A 22,266-nucleotide genomic window follows, 5' to 3' on the forward strand; every position below is an offset into this window, starting at 1 on the left:
TGACCTGCACATCTTTGTGACTGTGGGAGGAAACTGGAGCACCCGGAGGAAACCCACGCAGACAGGGGGAGAATGTGCAAACTCCACACAGTCAGTCACCTGAGGCGGGACTTGAACCCTGGTCTCTGGCGCTGTGAGGCAGCAGTGCTAACCACTGTGCCACCGTGCTGAGAGGGGAAAGATTTAGAAGGGGCCTAACGAGCAACTTTTTCATGCAGAGGGTGGTGTGTGTTTTGCATGAGCTGCCAGAGAGAGTGGTGGAGGCTGGTACAATTACATCATTTAAAGGCACCTGGATGGGTATAGGAAAGGTTTTGAGGGATATTTGGCAAATGCTGGCAAATGGGACTAGATTAATTCAGGTTATTTGATCAGCATAGATGAGTCGGACCGAAGGGTCTGCTTCCATGCCATACAACTCAATAACTCTCTAATTGTATCTATTGCCCATTAACATCCTTGAGAAAAAGTGAGGGCTGCAGATGCTGGAGATCAGAGCTGAATATGTGTTGCTGGAAAAGCGCAGCAGGTCAGGCAGCATCCAAGGAACAGGAGAATCGACGTTTCGGGCATAAGCCCTTCTTCAGGAATGAGGAAAGTGCCCCCTGAAGAACACATTTTCAGCCCATTAACATCCTTGTCAATACTCAGTTCAATTTCTATTCAAACAATTTGCTGCGTGATCTGGTTGAAATCTTAGCTAGATATGATGTTAAGAGCTGAATGCCAGAAGCAAGGTAAAGCTTGCTGCTTTTAATAACCAAGAGCATTCCCTCAGGTAGATAAAATCCTTAGAATTTCAAAGAACATTCATTATTTACTCTTGAATAGTGTCTGTCTGCCTTATAGATCCCTACCTTATTAAGCTGATGAATGATGGATTTTGATTGTACTATCTACTATCCACGGGAAATACAACAATAGTTTATCGAGCCTACTTTATCACCTCTCATGCCCATCACTGAGAAGCACAAGAATAGTAATATTATGTTAAAAATCACACACCAGGTTATAGTCCAAAAGGTTTATTTGGAAGTACTAGCTTTCAGAGCGCTGCTCCTTCATCAGGTAGCTTTGGAGCAGGATCATAAGATACAGAATGTATAGCAAAAGATCACAGTGCCATGCAATTGAAACGATTTATTGAACAAACATTGCTGTTAGGTTGCTGTTAGGTCTTTCATCTTTTAGAATGGGTGGCAGGTTTCAGTTCATTAATATGTAAATCCCGGAACTTCTTTTAAGTCACATTCTCGAGATAATTTAAGGTTTTACAAAAATAAAGATGACATCTCAGCTCAGATAGTTAATAAAGGTGTGAGGTTAGAGTCTGTCTGTATCCCAATCTTATGTCAGATTGGTTCTATTTCCAAAGTAGGAATTTATAAAATGTTCAAAGTTTTTTTTTTGGACTTGGTCTGTGTGTGTGGCTTTCCTGTAGACCTTTGTGATGAATTCTCTGTTCGGTGTTCTTTGTACCATCACATCTAGGAATGGGAGTTGGTTGTCCTTTTCTTCCTCTCTAGTGAATTGGATCCTTGTGAGTGTGGTGTTGATGATCCGGTGTGTGTTTTCTATTTCTGTGTTTTTAATGATTACAAAGGTATCATCCACATATCTGACCCAGAGTTTGGGTTGAATTTGCGGTAAGACTGTTTGTTCTAACCTTTGCATTACCGCTTCTGCTATGAGTCCAGAGATGGGTGAGCCCATGGGTGTGCCGTTGATTTGTTCATATATTTGGTTATTGAATGTGAAGTGTGTTGTGAGGCACAGGTCCAGTAGTTTGAGTATGCAGTCTTTGTTGATAGGTTCACTGTCTTGTTGTCTGTTCTGTATGTCCAGCAGGTTGGCTATGGTTTCTCTGGCTAGGGTTTTGTCGATAGACGTGCCGTTACATCGAATGAGACCATGGTTTCTTCCTTGTCTAGGTGTATATTTCTGATGATGTCCAAGAATTCCTGTGTTGACTGTATAGAGTGTCTGGATCCGCTGATCAGGTGTTTCAGTTTCTGCTGTCGTTCTTTTGCCAGTTTGTGTGATGGTGTCCCTGGTAGTGATACGATGGGTCTGAGTGGGATGTCTGGTTTGTGCACTTTAGGTAGTCCACAGAATCTGGGGGTGTTGTTGCTTTCAGGTTTCATTCTCTGTGGGTCAAACCTGGTTATCTGTCCGTTTTTTTGTAGGTTCCTCAGTGTGTTGTTTATCCTATTGGTGAGCTGTGGGGTGGGGTCAAACTCCCTCTTTTGGTTGGTGTTTGTATCTGCAAGTAGTTGTTGTGCTTTTTGGATGTATTCTGCTTTGTCCAGGATGACCGTCATTCTGCCTTTGTCTGCTGGTAGTATGATTATGTTCTTATCGTTTCTTAGTGCTTCCCTCTCCTTGGTGTTGAGGTTATGTGTTTGTCTTTTCCTTGTTATCAGGGGTACGATACTTTGTCTCACTGTTTGTTGTGTCTCTTCTGTCAGTCCATTGTTCCTGAGTGTGCATTCTAGTGCTGCTAGGAAGTCTGCTGTCTTGGCATCCCTGTGGTTGTAGTTGAGTCCCTTGGCCAGTATTGTTCTTTCCGTGTCTGTGAGCTGTCTGTGGGAGAGATTTCTAATCCAGGAGTGTGTTGTGGTGTCCTCTCTGTTGTGTGTTAGTTTGGCCATTTTTTTCTTTTAGTGCCCTTTTTATGCAGTGTGTGGTCCTGTTCTGTACTACGGGCGAGAGATTTATAAAATGTCATATGGATTGACTGCCTGCAGGTTGTGTACTTTTTGAGCAAAAATAGAATGTATCTGCAAATACAAATTCACCCCATAGACGTGTGTGTGTGTGAGCTTGGTAGAATGTGTGCGTGAATATGACTGTGTGTAAGTCTGTGAGATGGTGTGAGTGTAGATGGTGTGTGCGTGGTTGTGAGGGTGGGGGTTCTTTGTGTGTGTGTCTGAGAGAGAGTGTGTATATGAGAGAGGGTCTACGAAGAGTGTGTGTGTGTGGGAGAGAGAGAGAGAGAGAATGTATAGTGTAGTGGGGCCACCTGTAGTGTGACATGAACACAAAGTCTTGGTTGAGGCCATCCCCATAAGTCAAACCTCACTCCTTTAATATATTGTCTGAGCTGAGATTCACCTTTCTTTTAATATAAAACCTAAAGTTATCTTGAGAACACGACTCAAAAGAAGTTCTGAGATTTACATATTAATGAACCAAAACCTGCAACCCATTCTAAAAGATGAAAGACTTAACAGCAATCTAAGTTTGTACAATATATCATTTCAATTGCATGACACTGTGATCTTTTGCTATAAATTCTGTGTCTTATGATCCTGCTCCACAGCTATCTGATGAAGGAGCAGAACTCTGAAAGCTAGTACTTCCAAATAAATTTGTTGGACAATAATCTGGTGTGTGATTTTTTAACTTTTCTCCCCCCTAGTCCAACACCGGCACCTCCAATTTTCCAGGAATATTATGGGAACACCATCACCTCCAATTTTCCCTGAAAATCACACACCATCCTGACTTGGATATACCACAAGGATCATAATGATTGTGATTAATAATGATTATGGAAGAAGAGTCTGCCTCTATATTAGAGAGACCAGAAATGGAAATAAATATAACCTGTCCAAGCTTGTTTAGAAGTAAATTTGAAAATTACTTCCCTGTATCATTTCATTAGCCCCATGGTCAGGGTAAACCCTTTTAAATCTCAGTCACTTCTAGAATTGCCATCTCTAATGTGTCCATTGCCGATCTCCTACACTCTATTCCAAATCATGCAAAGTTTCAATGCCCACATGCCGATGTGACTGTTATGCCAATCCTTACTGACCTTGTTCTACTGGAAAGGGATTCAGCATCTCCTATTGGCCAGTGAGTGAGCTTTTGTCAATGTTTCCAGTGTTGTTAGCCTGGACTGCCAGAGGTCTGAATCCCTTTCCCCTGTTTGACCACACCCTGGCTGATGTTTATTATGATTACGGACAGATTGATTTAACAAGATTTATTTAAAACAATTCCTTCCCCAAGGGCTACCTTTCTCCAAGATGCAAATGGACTTTTATTTTAAAAGAATCCAGCCTTTCTTGAATTAACAAAATGAGTGTCTTTGTTAACTATTAAATGAGAGAAGAATTAGTTACCCAGTGCACAGACACTCAGATTAAAAATAACATGTGAGTCCAAAAAGATACTGTTTTGATTGGAGACACCGGTGTTGGACTGGTGTGTACAAAGTTAAAAATCACACAATACCAGGTTTATTTGGAAGCACTAGCTTTTGGAGCACTGCTCCTTCATCAGGTGGTTATAGGAGCAGTGCTCCGAAAGCTACTACTTCCAAATAAACCTGTTGGACTATAACCTGGTGTTGTGTGATTTTTAATAATATTTTGAGATATATGGACAGTCTTTGAATTGTTTGTGAAGAACAGATAGTTGGATATTGTGGAGGTTATTGTTCATGTTGACATTGGTAGGTGAACAGTCAGCTGCATGATCCTTAGTTTTGCAGATTGTTTGAAAATCTGTAGTTCTGATGTCTGATAATATTAAATTCCAGCAATGAGGGTGAGAGTTATTTGTTGTTGTTGTGTTTTTATTGTAACTGGTTTGCAGCACTCAAAATTTGGAAGACTTTCGCCTGCACAGTAACTAGGAGATATTTCTTTAACTGTGATTGTCATAGCATGCTAACAATGAAACTTAGATTGGCACACACAAGAACACTCAGTGCCACTAGTCCAGTCCAGCAGAGTTTGATCAAATTAGATTCCCTACAGTGAGAAAACAGGCCCTTCGGCCCAACCAGTCCACACCGACCCTCCGAAGACTGACCCTCCAAAGACTAACCCACCCAGACCCATTTCCCTCTGAATGATGCACCTAACACTATGGCAATTTAGCATGGCCAATTCACCTGGCCTGCATATCTTTGTGACTGTGGGAGGAAACCAGAGCACCCGGAGGAAACCCACACAGACACAGGGAGTATGTGCAAACTCCACACAGACAGTCACCTGAGGCTGGAACTGAACCTGGGATCCTGATGCTGTGAGGCACCAGTGCTAACCTCTGAACCACCGTGCCATCCCTTACTTACTTTTCAATGTCTGCTCTTGTGTATTTTTCAAAAGGGAAAACACGATGTAGCTGCAGTTTGAGATATCATTCACAGGGGATGGTTTGCTTTGAATAGAGTGTCATCAGTCTCTTGTTATCTTTGTAGTCACAAGAGATCACAACTCAGTCTGTTTAAAGTTTCTTTGACAATTTTGGTGTTACATCCTATCAGTCTCTCTTTCTTTCTCTCTCTCTCTCTCCAGACAAACAATTAATTTATATTGACATATCAACCCCCTTGAAAACTACATTTTGAAACAACATATTAAAAATCACAGTACTTTGTGATTCTACGCTGTGGTTACAACACTTTACCTTTTCCAAGATACAAGGTCCATTCCCATTTCACTTTAAAGAGTGAAAAGAATTGAATATATATAGCAGGCACGCTCACAGTACATCCATTCTCTCAGATTTGGCAAATATTATTTTCAATTCTAACTGGGTCTTTAAATGTCCTGCAGGGGATTTACAATTACATTTGATTTCTAGGAAATGTGGGAGATTTTAATGTGTCATTGAAGAAGCAAGCTCTAACAGAATAATCCAATATTCTTGGTCTTTTACTTTTTCACAAACGTTAATGGGTGGTGGTCAGTATAGCCTGTGGTCCCTGTACCCATTCCAGTTATATATCTTAAAGTATTTGAGAGCCAATAATGAGCTGAGGGTTTCATTCTCTACTGTGCAATACAATTTCTGATGTTTGTTTAGTTTTTGGAGAAGTAGCTAATTGCTATCTCTGTTCTGGATTTATCTTTCTGAGGGAGAACAGGCCTTCCCTGGTGACACTTTGATGTTTGTTCAAAGTTTGAAGCTGATGCAGAGGCTCATTGTAAAACAAGCCTTCAAGCTTTTCAAAAGCAGTTTAATATTTCTCAGTCCAAAATAATTTTATTTTCAGTAGTAGGACCGTCAGCAATGCAGTAACAGTACTAAAGTATTAGATGAACATTTGGTAGGACTTATACTTTACCTAGAACTTCATAATTTCCTATTTTGTTATGGGAATGCAAAACTGTACTGCTACTACTACCTTAGCAACGCTCAGCAATCTTGACAGCCATTCCTTAAACTAATAGGTGTCCAAGATTCATCACTTGTGCCCAAGCGAACTACTGCTTGTAAGATTGACCACCAGGTCAGCCAACTGTATTTTCCAGAAAATGGTTTCTAGTTGCTTTAAATGTGTTTCCCATGTTTTACAGTTCACTAGGAGGTCATCTAGTTAAACTATGCAGATTCACCTGCCACTATCCAGTTCATCAGTCCTTGAAAGGTAATTGGGGCATGTCAGAGTCCAAATAGCATTCAATACTGTGTAACCCATTCAGAGTTATGCTGTTTTCAGACCTCTAGCAAGATTTGGAGGGTAGAGAGCACCCGTTTTTGTAAGATACATTAGCTTGCACTAGTGACTGATCCCTGATGAGAGGATCAGGATAAGAGGCCCTGATGTTAATGGGGATGGGTAGGAACAGACGTAGATCTTCTTTCAGGCCTGAAGATCGGAAATTCCACAGACATGAATTATTTTCTTAGTCCATTTCCTGCGAGGCAGCTGGTCAGATTAACAACGCCCAACTGCCAGGCAAGAAAGCAATAGCAGGAAGCTGCAGATCATTAGGAATGCTTCCGAGCAATTGGGAGAGAGTAGGATTTAGTCTGGGAGATGGCAACCCAGAGGTCAAGAGGTAAGATAAGGCTCAACAGGACAATCTGAAAAGAGTGAAGGTGAAGGTTGAGAGGGCTGTCAGACTTTGCAGGAGGCTTGAGAAAATCTCTTGATATATGGCCATTGTGATCGGTGTAAATAAAAAGCTTTACTGGACTACAAAGAGAGCTCTAAGGATTTATCTTTGGACCTCTTGCCTCTGTTCATTCCTGGATTTCCCAAGCACAGATACCTCCAAGATTGATTTCCAGGGGGACACAAGTAGTTCTCAGACAGGCCAGGAGAAAATTGAGGTGAGGACTCATTTAGCGGAAGAGCCACAGGGGAGTGTAGCAGAAGCTGAATATCCACTTGATGGCAGTAATATTCCAGGAAAAGTGGAATCGGTTGGCGAACAGCCATTCCTTAAACAAAAGGGAAAAGTAAAGGGAGCATACTGAATGGCAGCCACTATTAGTGGAAACAACTTGGGGCATATTAATGAGGTATAAATGGTGTTATCACTGGAAGATCAAAGGAACAACACCAAGTTTCAACTAATCCAATTAGATTGACGTAAAGTTCAATGAGCATGGGCTGTAGGATGTAAGTGCAGATATCCTATAGATTCATTGAGTCATAGAGATGTACAGCATGGAAACAGACCCTTTGGTCCAACTCATCTATGCCGACCAGATATCCTAACCTAATCTAGTCCCATTTGCCAGCATTTGGCCCATATCCCTCTAAACCCTTCCTGCTCATATACCCATCCAGATGCCTTTTAAATATTGTAATAGTACCAGTCTCCACCATTTCCTCTGGTAGCTCATTCCATACATGCGCCACCCTCTGCATAAAGAAGTTGCCACTTTGGTCCCTTTTAAAACTTTCCCCTCTCACCCTAAACCTATGCCCTCTAGTTCTGGACTCCCCGACACCAGGGAAAAGACTTTGTCTATTTATCCTATCCATGCCCCTCATGACTTTATAAACCTCTATAAGGTCACCCCTCAGCCTCCAACACTCCAGGGAAAACAGCCCCAGCCTAATAAGCCTCTCCCTATAGCTCAAATCCTCCAACCCTGGCAACATTCTTGTAAATCTTTTCTGAACCCTTTCAAGTTTCACAACATTCTTCTGATAGGAAGGAGACCAGAACTGCACACAGTCTTCCAAAAGTGGCCTAACCAATGTCCTGTACAGCTACAACATGGCTTCCCAACTCCCATACTCAGCAATAAAGAAAAGCATACCAAATGCCTTCTTCACTATCCTATCTACTTGCGACTCCACTTTCAAGGAAAAATGAACTTGCACTCCAAGGTCTCTTTGAGATATTCCATGGGAGGCAAATGTGAGACTGTCACCCACGGATCTTGCAGAATTCAACCTTGCAAAAATGTTCAAATTTGGTACATGTATTTTAGAACTGAAAAGTGAAAGGTTAAAACCCAGAACAGTTCCCAAAGCAGATTTTGGACTCAGTTTAAGATCAAGCGAGTGCTTAGAAATTGCATGTCTGATGTCATTCCTTTTTTTTATTGTTCGTTTATAGTGATTTTGCAATAGAGTGTTTATCAAAAACAAAATATTAATCTTGCTGTATTTGTTACCTCTGGTGGGGAGGAATGTGCTAGTCCGTTTTTACTTCTATTAATATTTGACTTTACTCATCTGATTTTAAAAAGCAGTGAACTTTCAGGCATTAATTTTTTTGAAAGGAAAAATACTACTTAAGATAGCTGTAGTGGTCACCTTAACAGTTTTAGCCAAACTCATGATACCATCAATGAACAAGAATCAGTTTGAACTGAAACTAACATTGTTAACAAAAGCATTAGAACTCAGATATGCATTTCCTATTTGAGTTGCACGTTTCTGGAAGTTTCACAAGTTTGGCTACAAGATGTCTGTAGGTTATCCAGCTTAAAAAAAAAACAAATGAGGTGGTAAGAAAAAGCCAGGGAACTATAGACCAGTGATCCTGATATGGTGGGGGGAGGAGAAGTTGTTGGAGGGAATCCTGAGGGACAGGGTTTACATTATTTGGAAAGGCAAGGACTGATTAGGGATAGTCAGTATGGCTTTGTGCATGGGAGATCATGTCTCATTAACTTAATTAGGTTTTTTAAAGAGGTAATGAAGAGGATTGATGAGGGCAGATCAGTGGACATGATCTATATGGACTTCAATAAGGCGTTTGACAAGGTTCCTCAGGGAAGACTGGTTAGCAAAGTTACTTCATGCAGATTAAAGGGAGAACTAGCCATTTGGATACAGAACTGGCTTGAATGTAGAAGACAGAGGGTGGTGGTGGACAGTCACTTTTCAGAGCGGAAGCCTGTGACCAGTGCTGTGTCACGAGAATAAGTGCTGGATCCACCGCTTTTTATCATTATATAAATGATTTAGATATGAACATAGAAACTTAGTTAGTACGTTTGCAGATGACAGCAAAATTGGAGGTGTCATGGACAGCGAAGAAAGTTACCCCAGACTACAGCAGGATTTTGATCAGATGGTCTAATGGGCTGAGGAGTGGCAGATGGAGTTTAATTTAGATGAATGTGAAGTGCTGCATTATGGAAAGGCAAATCAGGGCAAGACTTATATACTTAATGGTAAGGGTCTAGAGGGTGTTGCTGAACAAGAAGACCTCGGAGTGCAGGTTCATAGTTCCTTGAAAGTGGAGTCACAGGTAGGTAGGATAGTGAAGAAGGCATTTGGTTTGATTTCCTTTAATGGTCAAAGCATTGAGTATAGGAGTTGGGAGGTCATGTTGCGACTGTACAGGACATTGGTTAGGCCACTTTTCGAAAATTGTGTGCAATTCTGGTATATCTCCTCCAGGAAGGATGTTGTGAAACTTGCAAAGGTCCAGGAAAGATTTACAAGGATGTTGCCAGGGTTAGAGGGTTTGAGCTATATGGAGAGGGTGGATAGGCTGGGGCTGTTTTTTCCTGAAATGTAAGAGGCTGAGGGGTGTCCTTATAGAGGTTTACAAAATTATGAGGGGCATGGATAGGGTAAATAGACAAGGTCATTTCCCTGGGATGGGGGAGTCCAGAACTAGAGGGTATAGGTTTGGAATGAGAGGGGAAAGATTTGAAAGGGACCTAAGGGGCAACTTTTTTCACACAGAGGATGGTGCGTGTATGGAATGAGCTGCCAGAGGAAGTGGTGGAGGCTGTTACAATGACAGCACTTAAAAGGCATCTCAATGGGTATATGAATAGGAAGGGTTTAAAGGTATATTGTCTAAATGCTGGCAAAAGTGACTCGATTAAGTTAGGATACCTGGTCAGCATGGACGAGTTGGACCAAAGGGTCTGTTTCCATGCTGTACATCTCTATGACTCTAAGTGAATCGGTTCACAGGCAAACTGCTTTTGGGCAGAGCAGAGGGAAGAAAATGGATTTGTAACAGAACCTGAAGACAGTTTCTCTCAGTCTCTTGAAGCCAACACCTGGTAGAAAGTAAACCAGAGGAACATCCATTCATGGAGAACATGAAGACATCTACAAATTTTGTTAGTGCTGAGGATACATGACATCAATTAATCAACTGTGGAGTCAAGTTAAAACCTAATATCTCAAGATCTAATGACTTCAAATTGCCATTCTTGATCTTCCTTTTTGTATTGGATACTTCTCCCTTCTGGATACCCAAATGGTATCTTCAATATTTCAATGGCTTACTGAATGACACACCTGTCATCTTACGACACCCCTTGTAATGATCCAGTGACTCACGTAACATTTCCAACAAATTGAATTCCTCAAACTCGCCTCAGTTAAGAATGGGCATGTCAGAACTAGCTTTTGGTTATGATAAAAAAATTCTCCCCTATCACCCTCATGTATGTTCACTCTGACGTTAAAGGTTCGTGCAATGCATTACTTACCTTGCTTGATGGCCAACTCTGTTCCCTTTGCCCCTTCTCCTGCAGCTGTTGTCGCAGTCATATACACAATGTAAACATCATCAAAACCAAGTGTCAGCCAATAAGTCCTCACAGTTGGATTTATGATATTATCTAACAAAGTACAAAAAAAAACTTTTAATGAACAACATATATAAAAGCAAATTACTGCGGATGCTGGAATCTGAAACCAAAAGAGCTTTGACAAAGGGTCAGTTAGACTCGAAATGTCAGCTCTTTTCTCTCCTTACAGATGCTGCCAGACCTGCTGAGATTTTCCAGCATTTTCTCTTTTGGTTTTAATGAACAACATCATGCACTTTGATCATTGAAAGATTCCATATTTATTTATTTTCCAATGAATTTTAATCATGTCTATGCCATCAAAACTACCAAAACTTCTAATACTGGGGAAATACTAAATTCTGTAATCGTTCATTCTTCCTCCTTACTTTTTTGTTAAAAACCTGTTCTTGTCACATCACCTCCTTTTGCCTTGCACCATCACTCGTGTAATCACAATCCTGCCATCCACATTACTACAAACATCTCATTCATTCTTTTCCAATCCCTTTTTTCCAGGTTTTGCTTTTGTTTCCAGCTTTGTCACTTTGATCTGAAACATTAAGCCTAATTTTAACATCCAAAAATGGACAGGTAGAAGTTAAATTTTAAACATTTCAAACTTAATTTCACCAAGTTTGGAACATGTGACTTCTTGTTTTAACATAACATTTTTTTAAAAAGTGGCTGTGAGCCATTTTTGTGAGCTGTGCCATTCAATCTGGTCTTGGCAGATCTTCTGCCTCAATCCAACTTCTAATTCTCTCTCCTTATTTCCACTGATTTCCTAAGTACATACATGGTGTGCTGCAATAACTCACAACAGTTCCTTTGACAGTTCCTTCTGAATCCACAATCTTTACCACCTAGAAGGACAAGGACAGCAGATGCTTGGGAACACTGCCATCAAGTTCCCTTCCAAGTCAGGCACCATCCCAACTTGGGATAATAATCACTGTTTCTTCAATGTCATTGGGTCAAAATCCTGGAACTTCCTTTTCAAAAACATTATGGAATTACCTATACAAATAGTTATTTTTAAAGTCATGGGTTTTAAATTTTGATGTTGAGAAACTTGGATATACTCATACAAAGAAAGTTAGAGTGCAGATACAGAAGTGGCATGCTAGCTCAGTGGTTAGCCCTAGTGCCCCACAGCGCCAGGGGCCTGGGTTTGATTCCATCTTCTGGCAACTGTCTGTGTGGAATTTACACATTCTCCCTGTGTCTGCGTAGGCCAAGGGTAATGCAGGGTTATAGGGTAGGGGTGTGGGTCTGGGTGAGATACTCTTTGAAGGGTCAATGTGGACTTGATAGTGAGAATGGCCTGCTTCCATAGTGTAGGGGTTCTATGATTTTATAAAAAAGGGCTGCAATAGTTCAAGATCACCACCAACCTCTTAAGGGCAATCAGGAATGAACAATGACCCTTAAATATACTCAACAATAAAACATTACAAACCTTGTGAGATAGACAATTCCAAAGATTCACAACCTGTCCTTAGTTCTGAATGATCAACTTGCTATAATGTTGGCCAGTCAGTTAATTGTCTCACTTTACAGCATCTGTTCTCCTTACAGGTTACATGGCCGCCTAACTTTGTTTCATCAAAGTCAACATTAGCATGGTGCTGGAAAAGCACAGCAGGTCAGGCAGCATCCGAGGAGCAGGAAAAATCGACGTTTTGGGCAAAAGCCCTTCATCAGGATTCCTGATCTAATCTTAACTCCAATCTCCAGCATCTGCAGTACCTACTTCTGCCTTTGTTTCATCAAAGTCAGGCACATTATTCTGTCTTTTCAAAGTTAATAGATAGAATATAGCTAAGGTCACAGCATTGACCCTTGTGGCATTCCACTAGTTGTGGCCTGCCAAAACGTCCTATCTAGTCTTGTTCTTTCCTTCTGGTCCATTAGACAGTCTTCCATACACATACATATATTTCCTCCAACTTTATATCTGGAAAATTAGCCTGGAGTGGTTACCTTCCCCAAAGTAACCATTTGTAGGATCTGTTTCTGAGAGACAAGAGTCAGATCCTATGAATGGTATTTAGGTCCCACTGTTGAATCCAGGATGAAGTGGTGTTCCCGAATACTGAACATCTTTGCTGTCCTTCCCATCCCTTCCTCAAGTATCAATACCATTTCTGGCAGCACAGTAGGTCGCGCTGCTGCCTCACAGTGCCAGGGATCTGGGTTTAATTCCACCATCAGTCAACTGTCTGTGTGGAGTTTGCACTGTGTGGTGTCTGCATGGGTTTCCTCCAGGTGCTCCAGTTTCCTCCTGCAGTCCAAAGATGACTGAAGGATCTGTTTCCATGCTGTAAAACTCTATGACTCAATGTGCAGGTTAGATGGATCGGCCATTCTAAATTGCCTTTAGTGTCCAGGGACTGCAAGTTAAGTGGATTAGCCATGGAAATGCAGGGTTACAGGGATTGGGTAGAGGTGTGTGTCTGGATGGGATGGTCTTCAGAGGGTTGGTGCAGATTTGATGGGTCGAATGACCTACTTCCACACTATAGGGATTCTATGATATTCTATGGTTAATAGTTTCTGTCTCTACAGAGTGTCTGACTTCCATTTTGATTTCAGATTTCCAGTATCCATGATTAGGAAGAAATTTTATCCAACAGAATTTTCAAAGAAATATTGTTTGCACCTTTTCCAAAGCTGTATATAAGTCAATCAATTACAGTATTAGTAGAACAACAAACATTTTCCCATTATAGACAAGCTATGACAACTCTTAAGCCTGGCCTTCAGTGCATTATCAACTACTGGCAGCTGCATCTCAAATTTCTAAATTAGTTTAAAACATAGCACAGTAAGTCTCCCATACAAGCATTTCTCTATTAAAATGCTATGGCAAGTTCGTTGTTTAAAATAATTGTCAATTATAAGTTTGGATCAAGTGCAAAAATGAGAATCAGAAGTTAGGAATATCATGGATTCTAAACCCACTCCATAATTTGAGCAGGCAACTACATCAATGTTGTGCTAAGCGATGCTGTTTTGTCAGGCGTACTATCATTTTTGAAATAACTAATCCCTGACCATATCTGTCCATTTAGCTGATAACAAATTCCATTCTACCAGACAGCAGTTGATGGGGATCCAGCAACAAAAACTGCACATAAAATTAATCAGATTCTTGTACACCCAGATTTGCAAAAGCAATTCAGGAAAAAACTGCACCCAGAAAAAAATTGACAGCACTGTTTCCAAAGCTGAAGTTTTAATACTATTGCTGTCATATGGTCTTTATTTTGGAGCTAAAATAATTGACAATGCCAGTTTTGGGGACTAGGGGCTTTTCCTATGCATGACAGAAATGATGCAGGCAGCAAAACTTTGTACTGCTTTCTCATCATAATGATGTGGTGTGCAGTCCAGATAAATAAACTGTTAACAGGTTGCACGCTCAGCAGGGGATTCAGATGTGTATGTGGTGAGCACAACTTACAGCTAGCCTACACATCTTAAAGAGGTGATGCATTCAGGCAGTAACAGTTACTGGAACACAGAAAAAATTGAAATACCAACATTGCAACAGATTTGACAGAGCGTTTCCAGGATTGCTGATGTAGTATTGAAGATCATAGCTGAAAATGTGTTGCTGGAAAAGCGCAGCAGGTCAGGCAGCATCCAAGGAGCAGGAGAATCGACATTTCGGGCATGAACCCTTCTTCAGGAATGAGGAAAGTGTGTCCAGCAGGCTAAGATAAAAGGTAGGGAGGAGGGACTTGGGGGGAGGGAGTTGGAAATGCGATAGGTGGAAGGAGGTCAAGGTGAGGGTAATAGGCCGGAGCGGGGTGGGAGCGGAGAGGTCAGGAAGAAGATTGCAGGTTAGGAAGGCGGTGCTGAGTTTGAGGGATTTGACTGAGACAAGGTGGGGGAAGGGGAAATGAGGAAACTGGAGAAATCTGAGTTCATCCCTTGTGGTTGGAGGGTTCCTAGGTGAAAGATGAGGCGCTCTTCCTCCAACCGTCGTGTTGCTATGGTCTGGCGATGGAGGAGTCCAAGGACCTGCATGTCCTTGGTGGAGTGGGAGGGGGAGTTGAAGTGTTGAACCACGGGGTGGTTGGGTTGGTTTGGTCCGGGTGTCCCAGAGGTGTTCTCTGAAACGTTCCGCAAGTAGGCGGCCTGTCTCACCAATATAGAGGAGGCCACATCGGGTGCAGCGGATGCAGTAAATGATGTGTGTGGAGGTGCAGGTGAATTTGTGGCAGATATGGAAGGATCCCTTGGGGCTTTGGAGGGAAGTAAGGAGGGAGGTGTGGGCGCAAGTTTTGCATTTCTTGCGGTTGCAGGGGAAGGTGCCGGAGTGGAGGTTGGGTTGGTGGGGGGTATGGACCTGACGAGGGAGTCACGGAGGGAGTGGTCTTTTCGGAACGCTGATAGGTGAGGGGAGGGAAATATATCCCTGGTGGTGGGGTCCGTTTGGAGGTGGCGGAAATGATGACGGATGATACGATGTGTATGGAGGTTGGTGGGGTGGTAGGTGAGGACCAGTGGAGTTCTGTCCTGGTGGCGATTGGAGGGGCGGGGCTCAGGGGCGGAGGAGCGGGAAGTGGAGGAGATGCGGTGAAGGGCATCGTCGATCACGTCTGGGGGGGAAATTACGGTCTTTGAAGAAGGAAGCCATTTGGGTTGTACAGTATTGGAACTGGTCCTCCTGGGAGCAGATGCGGCGGAGACGAAGGAATTGGAAATATGGGATGGCGTTTGAAGACCAAAGGCCAGGAATTAGAAAACAGGAAGCAAGGTCGTAGGCTCTGAAATGAAAATTCTGCCCAAGTGTGGATGTGGATCTGAAAAGCAAGAGGAACATCTCCCCACAGGCAGGTCAGGTACTCATGCGATTCTGTTCTTTTCAACAATTACATCTTCCTGTGTGGTTACAGGCTAAATTTTAGTGGCAGCAGGAATTACTACCATTGCTGAAACCTGCCTCGCTCCACTTTTGGATGTCATCCAGACTGCACCCTAGGAGTATGGTGTCTTGGCTTTCAATGGCAGGGAGATTGGTTTTAAGAGCTGAGAGGTTATGCTGCAGCTCTACAGAGCCCTGGTTAGACCATACTTGAGGTGTAGTGTTCACTTCTGGTCACTTCATCAGAGGAAAGATGTGGAAGCTTTAGAGAGGGTGCAGAGGAGATTTACCAGGATGCTTCCTGGACTGGAGGGCATGTCTTATGAAGAAAGGTTGAGGGAGCTACGTTTTTTTCTCACTGGAGCAAAGAAGGATGAGAGGTGACTTGACAAACGTGTACAAGATGATGAGAGACATAAGTAGAGTGGATAGCCAGAGACTTTTTCCCAGGGTGCAAACAGCTATCACAAGGGGGCATAATTTTAAGGTGATTGGAGGAAGCTTTAGGGGAAATGTTTAGAGGTAGGTTCTTTACACAGAGAGTGGTGGGTGCATGGAATGCACTACCAGTGGTGGTAGTAGATTCAAATATATTAGGGACATTTAAGCAACTCTTGGACAGGCACATGGAAGATAGTACAATGAAGTGTACTATCTTAGATTAGGAGTAGGATAAAAGGTTGGCACAATATCTCGGCCCTGTACAGTGCTGTACTGTTCAATGTTCTATGTTCCATGGATCTCCCTTGCAACCAAGGACTTCTATGAACACTACATAGTGAACTCAACTGACCCTGGACATGTCCAGGACATGTCCAGGAGAAGGCAGAAGGCTGCCTCTTGCTTTCATAATGCCTCACTGGGTGTGATGCTGCAGGCCATCTGTGAGTGTAGAGATGTCCTCTTTCCTTGGAATAGCAACAAGAGACTATGCTGAGTTACCAAGTCTGTATGGATGAAGCTGCAGCTACCAGCACCTAAAGCCCTCAGCCATGAGACCAGTGCTGTAAATGGATGAATCTACTCCTGCCCATTGCAAGGTTAAGTACACTGTCTACTGAATGCTTTATACCTCATATCAATTTCATTTAGCGTAGTAAATTTCCCACTGTCAAGAATGTCACACACAAGTCTGGGCACCAGCCATCTCTTTCACATAAAAAAATCTCAGTTGCATTAGTGTACTGCTGTCCCTCACCCATCACCAGGGCTCATACTTCAAAAAGAAATGGAGCTGGAGGCTGACCAGCTCAGTCACTTCTCAATGCAACCAGCTTAATGTACACAATACAGCTTCTTGCTAAAGGACAAGGATAGCACAAAATGTGGCATGGACCATGAGAATCGATACAAATATCTAGCAGAGACTAATAAACCATGATTTTGTATGATGCTCCTTGAGCTGTACCTTGATTACATTAAACTATCTTTAATTTTGAGCAATTACAATTACATTTGATTGCTACGTACCACATTTTTTTCAATTAACACATATCGACAGTCACAGCTCCAAGGGGCCCTTGTGGCACAATGATAAAGTTCCCACCTCTGGACCAGGAAACCCAGGTTCAAGTCCCACTTGCTCTTGAATATGTCATAGTAACTTTGCAGATGTTGATTAGAATATGTCATAGTAACTATAGATGTTGATTAAAAAAAATCTATTGTGTATTTGCAGAGAAAGTACTAATGTACCAATGCAAATGTCTCTTAATTCACTGTGTTATGAAGTTGAAGGCATGCACTGTAACTTTGAGAGAGAGCGAAAGCTAAGAAGTTCCTGTCATGTGACTGACTACCAGGCACAGAGTATACTGGAAAATTGAACGATGCAACATTTGGCTGTAAACTAGATACATGAGTTGTTTTGACCACCACTTGAATTTAACTAATCGTTTAAATTATGCCCCAAGATATTAAAACTCAATTGAATTTGAATTTTACTATTTTAACAACATTGAACCAATGAGACGATCTGATGTTTGGGGTATAAGAAGACAACATTTTGGACAGTTAGCCAGAATAAGCACCAACTGCCATTGTCAGACAGACTGCCAAAACACTCTCTCTATCAAAGGTACCTTTTTCACATGAAAAATGTGTGCAGCAGTCGACTGAAGACAACCCAGGGAGATCTACAAATAGAGGAAGATCAACACCACAGACAAAATATGCTGTCTGGTTTTGAAAGTTGAGTTGCTGTAAACGTAATAGAGGCTTTATTGGATCAGTATATTGTTCTTGAGTGGGAGGTAGACAACAAAACTTTAAGAGAAAGGAGGCTGAGAGTTGTAAATAGTGGTTGTTTAATGTTCACTTTAGAGTTAAAGAATAAAATTGATATTTTTTTGTTAAATAGTGGAATTTGGGTAGTTCTCTGTCATTCATACTTTAACAGATTACGAGGCGAGGTAAGTGTTTGGTTTAATTAGCAGAAAGGTTTACTGCCGTGTCTTAACAGTTTGGGGGCTCAGGTCCATGATTTGGACAGCTTTAGACAGATCCAGTCTGAGATTTGGACAGATTTGAACAGATTTGGGCTACAAAAGTTCCCAGCATATTTAAACACTTGCCTATTAGTGTCCTAGGTCTTTAAATAAAATGTAGGTGAGACAATTTGTTTAATTTCAGTATTTGTGGGTGGTTAAATTAAAAGCGAGATAAATGGCTCTTAAAATTGCTAAAGAGGTTCTGGATTTGAAGATGATTCCCAAATTTGCTGAGAAAGTTCAGAAGGAAAAGAAAATACCATATTTTTAGAATTAACAAAGTGGTTAGATTTGGTTTTAACTAAGGACAAAAGTAAAGCTGAAATTGTAAGGGATTGTGTTGCCGGTAGCGTACAGACAGGAGGTGTTACGGGTAGCACATCAACTACCTGTAGGAAGTCACCTAGGGGTACAAAAGACTCAGGCTAAGGTACAAAAGCATTTCTATTGGCCTGGAATGCACAATGGTGTGGTTAACTCTTGCCATACATGTCATATATGCCTAATGATAGATAAGCCACAGGCAGTAATAAAACCAGCACCTTTGTTGCCAATTCCCGCATTTGAATAACCTTTCATGCAGGTTATGATTGATTGTGTAGATCCCCTCTTGAGAACTAAAAGTGGGAACCAGTATTTGTTAACCATAATGGATGTGTCGCCCAGATTTCCGGAGGCAATTCCATTATGGAATATCAAGGCAAAAAAAGGTGGTAGAGGAGTTAGTAACTTTCATCACACGGTATGGGCTACCCAGAGAGATTCAGTTGGACCAAGGGTCAAACTTTACTGCTAGGCTGTTTAAGGAAGTCTTGGATAGCATAGGTACAAAACATTTTAAAATCAGTGCGTATCATCCTGAATGCCAGGGAGGTTTAGAAAGGTGGCATCAGACCTTGAAGACCATGTTGAGAACACACTGTCAAGACTACCTGAACGATTGGGATAAAGGTATCCCATTCATATTGTTTGCCATTAGAGATGCCCCAAATGAATCTACTCAGTCCACTGCCTTTGCATTAATGTTTGGGCATGAAGTGAGAGGCCCTTTAAAATTAATTAAAGAAAAATTGACAGGACCAAAGTCGGGGACCAAGTCAGAGATCTCACACTTAGACTCTGTATTGGAGGTGAGGGAGAGATTAAATAGAGTAGGTGAGTTAGCTAAACAGCACCTAAAGAGGGCACAGCATAGAATGAACCAGGTAGCAGATAAAAGCTCTGAGACTCGGATCCTTTCCCGAGGGGGATAATGTATTTGTACTGTTACCAGTGATAGGAGAACCCTTCAAAGCCAGGTTTAGTGGTCCCTATCAAATTGAGAAAGATTTGAGTCAGGTGAACTATGTAGTAAAGATGCCAGATGGAAAAAAAAGGTATTGGGTATGCCATGTGAACATGTTGAAATCATATTATATTAGAGAGAAAGAACGGAGAAACAGGTGTTAGTTACTGCCCCACAGAGTGAGGAATCAAATCCAGATGATGTGGATTTTGATGTGCCTCAAAATAGATTACAAAGTCCTTGAGGAGCGGGATAGGTTAGTAAGCTATCTGTCTCAGAAGCATAGAACGCAGTTGAAAGATTTGTTATTGTGGTATAAGGACATGTGTAAGAATCAGATGGGGAGGACTAACGCTATTGTACATGAAGTAGATGTAGGGAATACTGTTCCGATAAAACAACATTCCTATCAGCTTAATCCTTTCAAAGCCAGACAGATCCAGATGGAGGTGGAGGCCATGCTTGACAAGGACATCATCGAGATGGAAATGTGTTGCTGGAAAAGCGCAGCAGGTCAGGCAGCATCTAGGGAACAGGAGAATCGACGTTTCGGGCATTAGCCCTTCTTCAGGAATGAGGAAAGTTGGTCCAGCAGGCTAAAATAAAAGATAGGGAGGAGGGACTTGGGGGAGGGGCGTCGGAAATGTGATAGGTGGAAAGAGGTCAAGGTGAGGGTGATAGGTCAGACTGGGGTGGGGGCGGAGAGGTCGGGAAGAAGATTGCAGGTTAGGAAGGCGGTGCTGAATTTGATGGATTTGACTGAGACAGGCTGGGGGGAGGGGAAATGAGGAAACTGGTGAAATCCGAGTTCATCCCTTGTGGTTGGAGGGTTCCTAGCCGGAAGATGAGGCGTTCTTCCTCCAACCTTCGTTTCGCAGTGGTCTGACGATGGAGGAGTCCAAAGACCTGCATATCCTTGGTGGAGTGGGAGGGGGAATTGAAATGTTGAGCTACAGGGTGGTTGGGTTGGTTGGTCCGGGTGTCCCAGAGGTGTTCTCTGAAACGCTCCGCAAGTAGGCGGCCTGTCTCCCCAATATAGAGGAGGCCACATCGGGTGCAAAGGATGCAATAGATGATGTGTGTGGAGGTACAGGTGAATCTGTGGCGGATATGGAAGTTTCCTTTGGGGCCTTGGAGGGAGGTGAGGGGGGAGGTGTGGGCGCAGGTCTTGCACCTCCTGCGGTTGCAGGGGAAGGTGCCGGGAGTGGAGGTTGGGTTGGTGGGGGGTGTGGATCTGACGAGGGAGTCACGGAGGGAGTGGTCTTTACGGAATGCTGATAGGGGAGGGGAGGGAAATATATCCTTGGTGGTGGGGTCCGTTTGGAGGTGGCGGAAATGGCGGCGGATGATGCGCTGTACATGGAGGTTAGTGGGGTGGTAGGTGAGGACCAGTGGGGTTCTGTCCTGGTGGCGGTTGGAGGGGCAGGGTTCAAGGGCGGAGGATCGGGAAGTGGAAGAGATGCGGTGGAGGGCATCGTCGACCACGTCGGGGGGGGGAAATTGCGGTCCTTGAAGAAGGAGGCCATCTGAGATGTGCGTTTTTGGAACTGTTCCTCCTGGGAGCAGATGCGGCGGAGTCGAAGGAATTGGGAGAATGGGATGGCGTTTTTACAGGGGGCAGGATGGGAGGAGGTGTAGTCCAGGTAGCTGTGGGAGTCGGTTGGTTTGTAGTAGATGTCCGTGTTGATTCGGTCGCCTGAGATAGAAATAGAAAGGTCGAGGAAGGGGAGGGAGGAATCTGAGACTGTCCAGGTGAATTTGAGGTCGGGGTGGAAGGTGTTGGTGAAGTGGATGAACTGTTCAACCTCCTCGTGGGAGCACGAGGCGGCGCCGATACAGTCATCGATGTAGCGGAGGAAAAGGTGGGGGGTGGGGCCAGTGTAGTTGCGGAAGATGGATTGTTCCACATATCCTACGAAGAGGCAGGCATAGCTGGGGCCCATGCAGGTGCCCATGGCTACTCCTTTCATTTGGAGGAAGTGGGAGGATTGGAAAGAGAAGTTGTTCAGGGTGAGGACATTTCAATTCCTCCTCCCATTCCACCAAGGATATGCAGGTCTTTGGATTCCTCCATCGTCAGACCACAGCGAAACGATGGTTGGAGGAAGAACGCCTCATCTTCCGTGACTCTCTCGTCAGATCCACACCCCCCACCAACCCAACCTCCACTCCCGGCACCTTCCCCTGCAACCGCAGGAGGTGCAAGACTTGCGCCCACACCTCCCCCCTCACCTCCCTCCAAGGCCCCAAAGGAAACTTCCATATCCGCCACAGATTCACCTGTACCTCCACACACATCATCTATTGCATCCTTTGCACCCGATGTGGCCTCCTCTATATTGGGGAGACAGGCCACCTACTTGCGGAGCGTATCAGAGAACACCTCTGGGACACCCGGACCAACCAACCCAACCACCCTGTAGCTCAACATTTCAATTCCCCCTCCCATTCCACCAAGGATATGCAGGTCTTTGGATTCCTCCATCGTCAGACCACAGCGAAACGAAGGTTGGAGGAAGAACGCCTCATCTTCCGGCTAGGAACCCTCCAACCACAAGGGATGAACTCGGATTTCACCAGTTTCCTCATTTCCCCTCCCCCCAGCCTGTCTCAGTCAAATCCATCAAATTCAGCACCGCCTTCCTAACCTGCAATCTTCTTCCCGACCTCTCCGCCCCCACCCCAGTCTGACCTATCACCCTCACCTTGACCTCTTTCCACCTATCACATTTCCGACGCCCCTCCCCCAAGTCCCTCCTCCCTATCTTTTATTTTAGCCTGCTGGACCAACTTTCCTCATTCCTGAAGAAGGGCTAATGCCCGAAACGTCGATTCTCCTGTTCCCTAGATGCTGCCTGACC

General features: G+C 43.2%; 1 protein-coding gene across 4 annotated transcripts in view; it reads right to left on the reverse strand.

Annotated features, from left to right (window-relative positions):
• The window catches only part of LOC122554410 (interleukin-12 receptor subunit beta-2-like), a 140,523-nt gene that overhangs the window by 21,730 nt on the left and 96,527 nt on the right, over positions 1 to 22,266 (reverse strand). For 3 of the 4 annotated variants that reach the window (XM_087990670.1, XM_087990669.1, XM_087990672.1), the window contains one exon: positions 10,672 to 10,803. The exons of the other annotated variant lie outside the window; for it this stretch is intronic. In XM_087990670.1, the coding sequence (XP_087846796.1) occupies positions 10,672 to 10,803 (132 nt within the window). The remainder of the gene's footprint in view (positions 1 to 10,671; positions 10,804 to 22,266) is intronic. 4 annotated transcript variants of the gene reach the window in all.

Source organism: Chiloscyllium plagiosum, unplaced genomic scaffold (assembly GCF_037043375.1).
Source record: "Chiloscyllium plagiosum isolate Xiang-an unplaced genomic scaffold, Cpla_swu_hap1 HiC_scaffold_9, whole genome shotgun sequence".
In the NCBI taxonomy this organism is placed as follows: Eukaryota; Metazoa; Chordata; class Chondrichthyes; order Orectolobiformes; family Hemiscylliidae; genus Chiloscyllium; species Chiloscyllium plagiosum.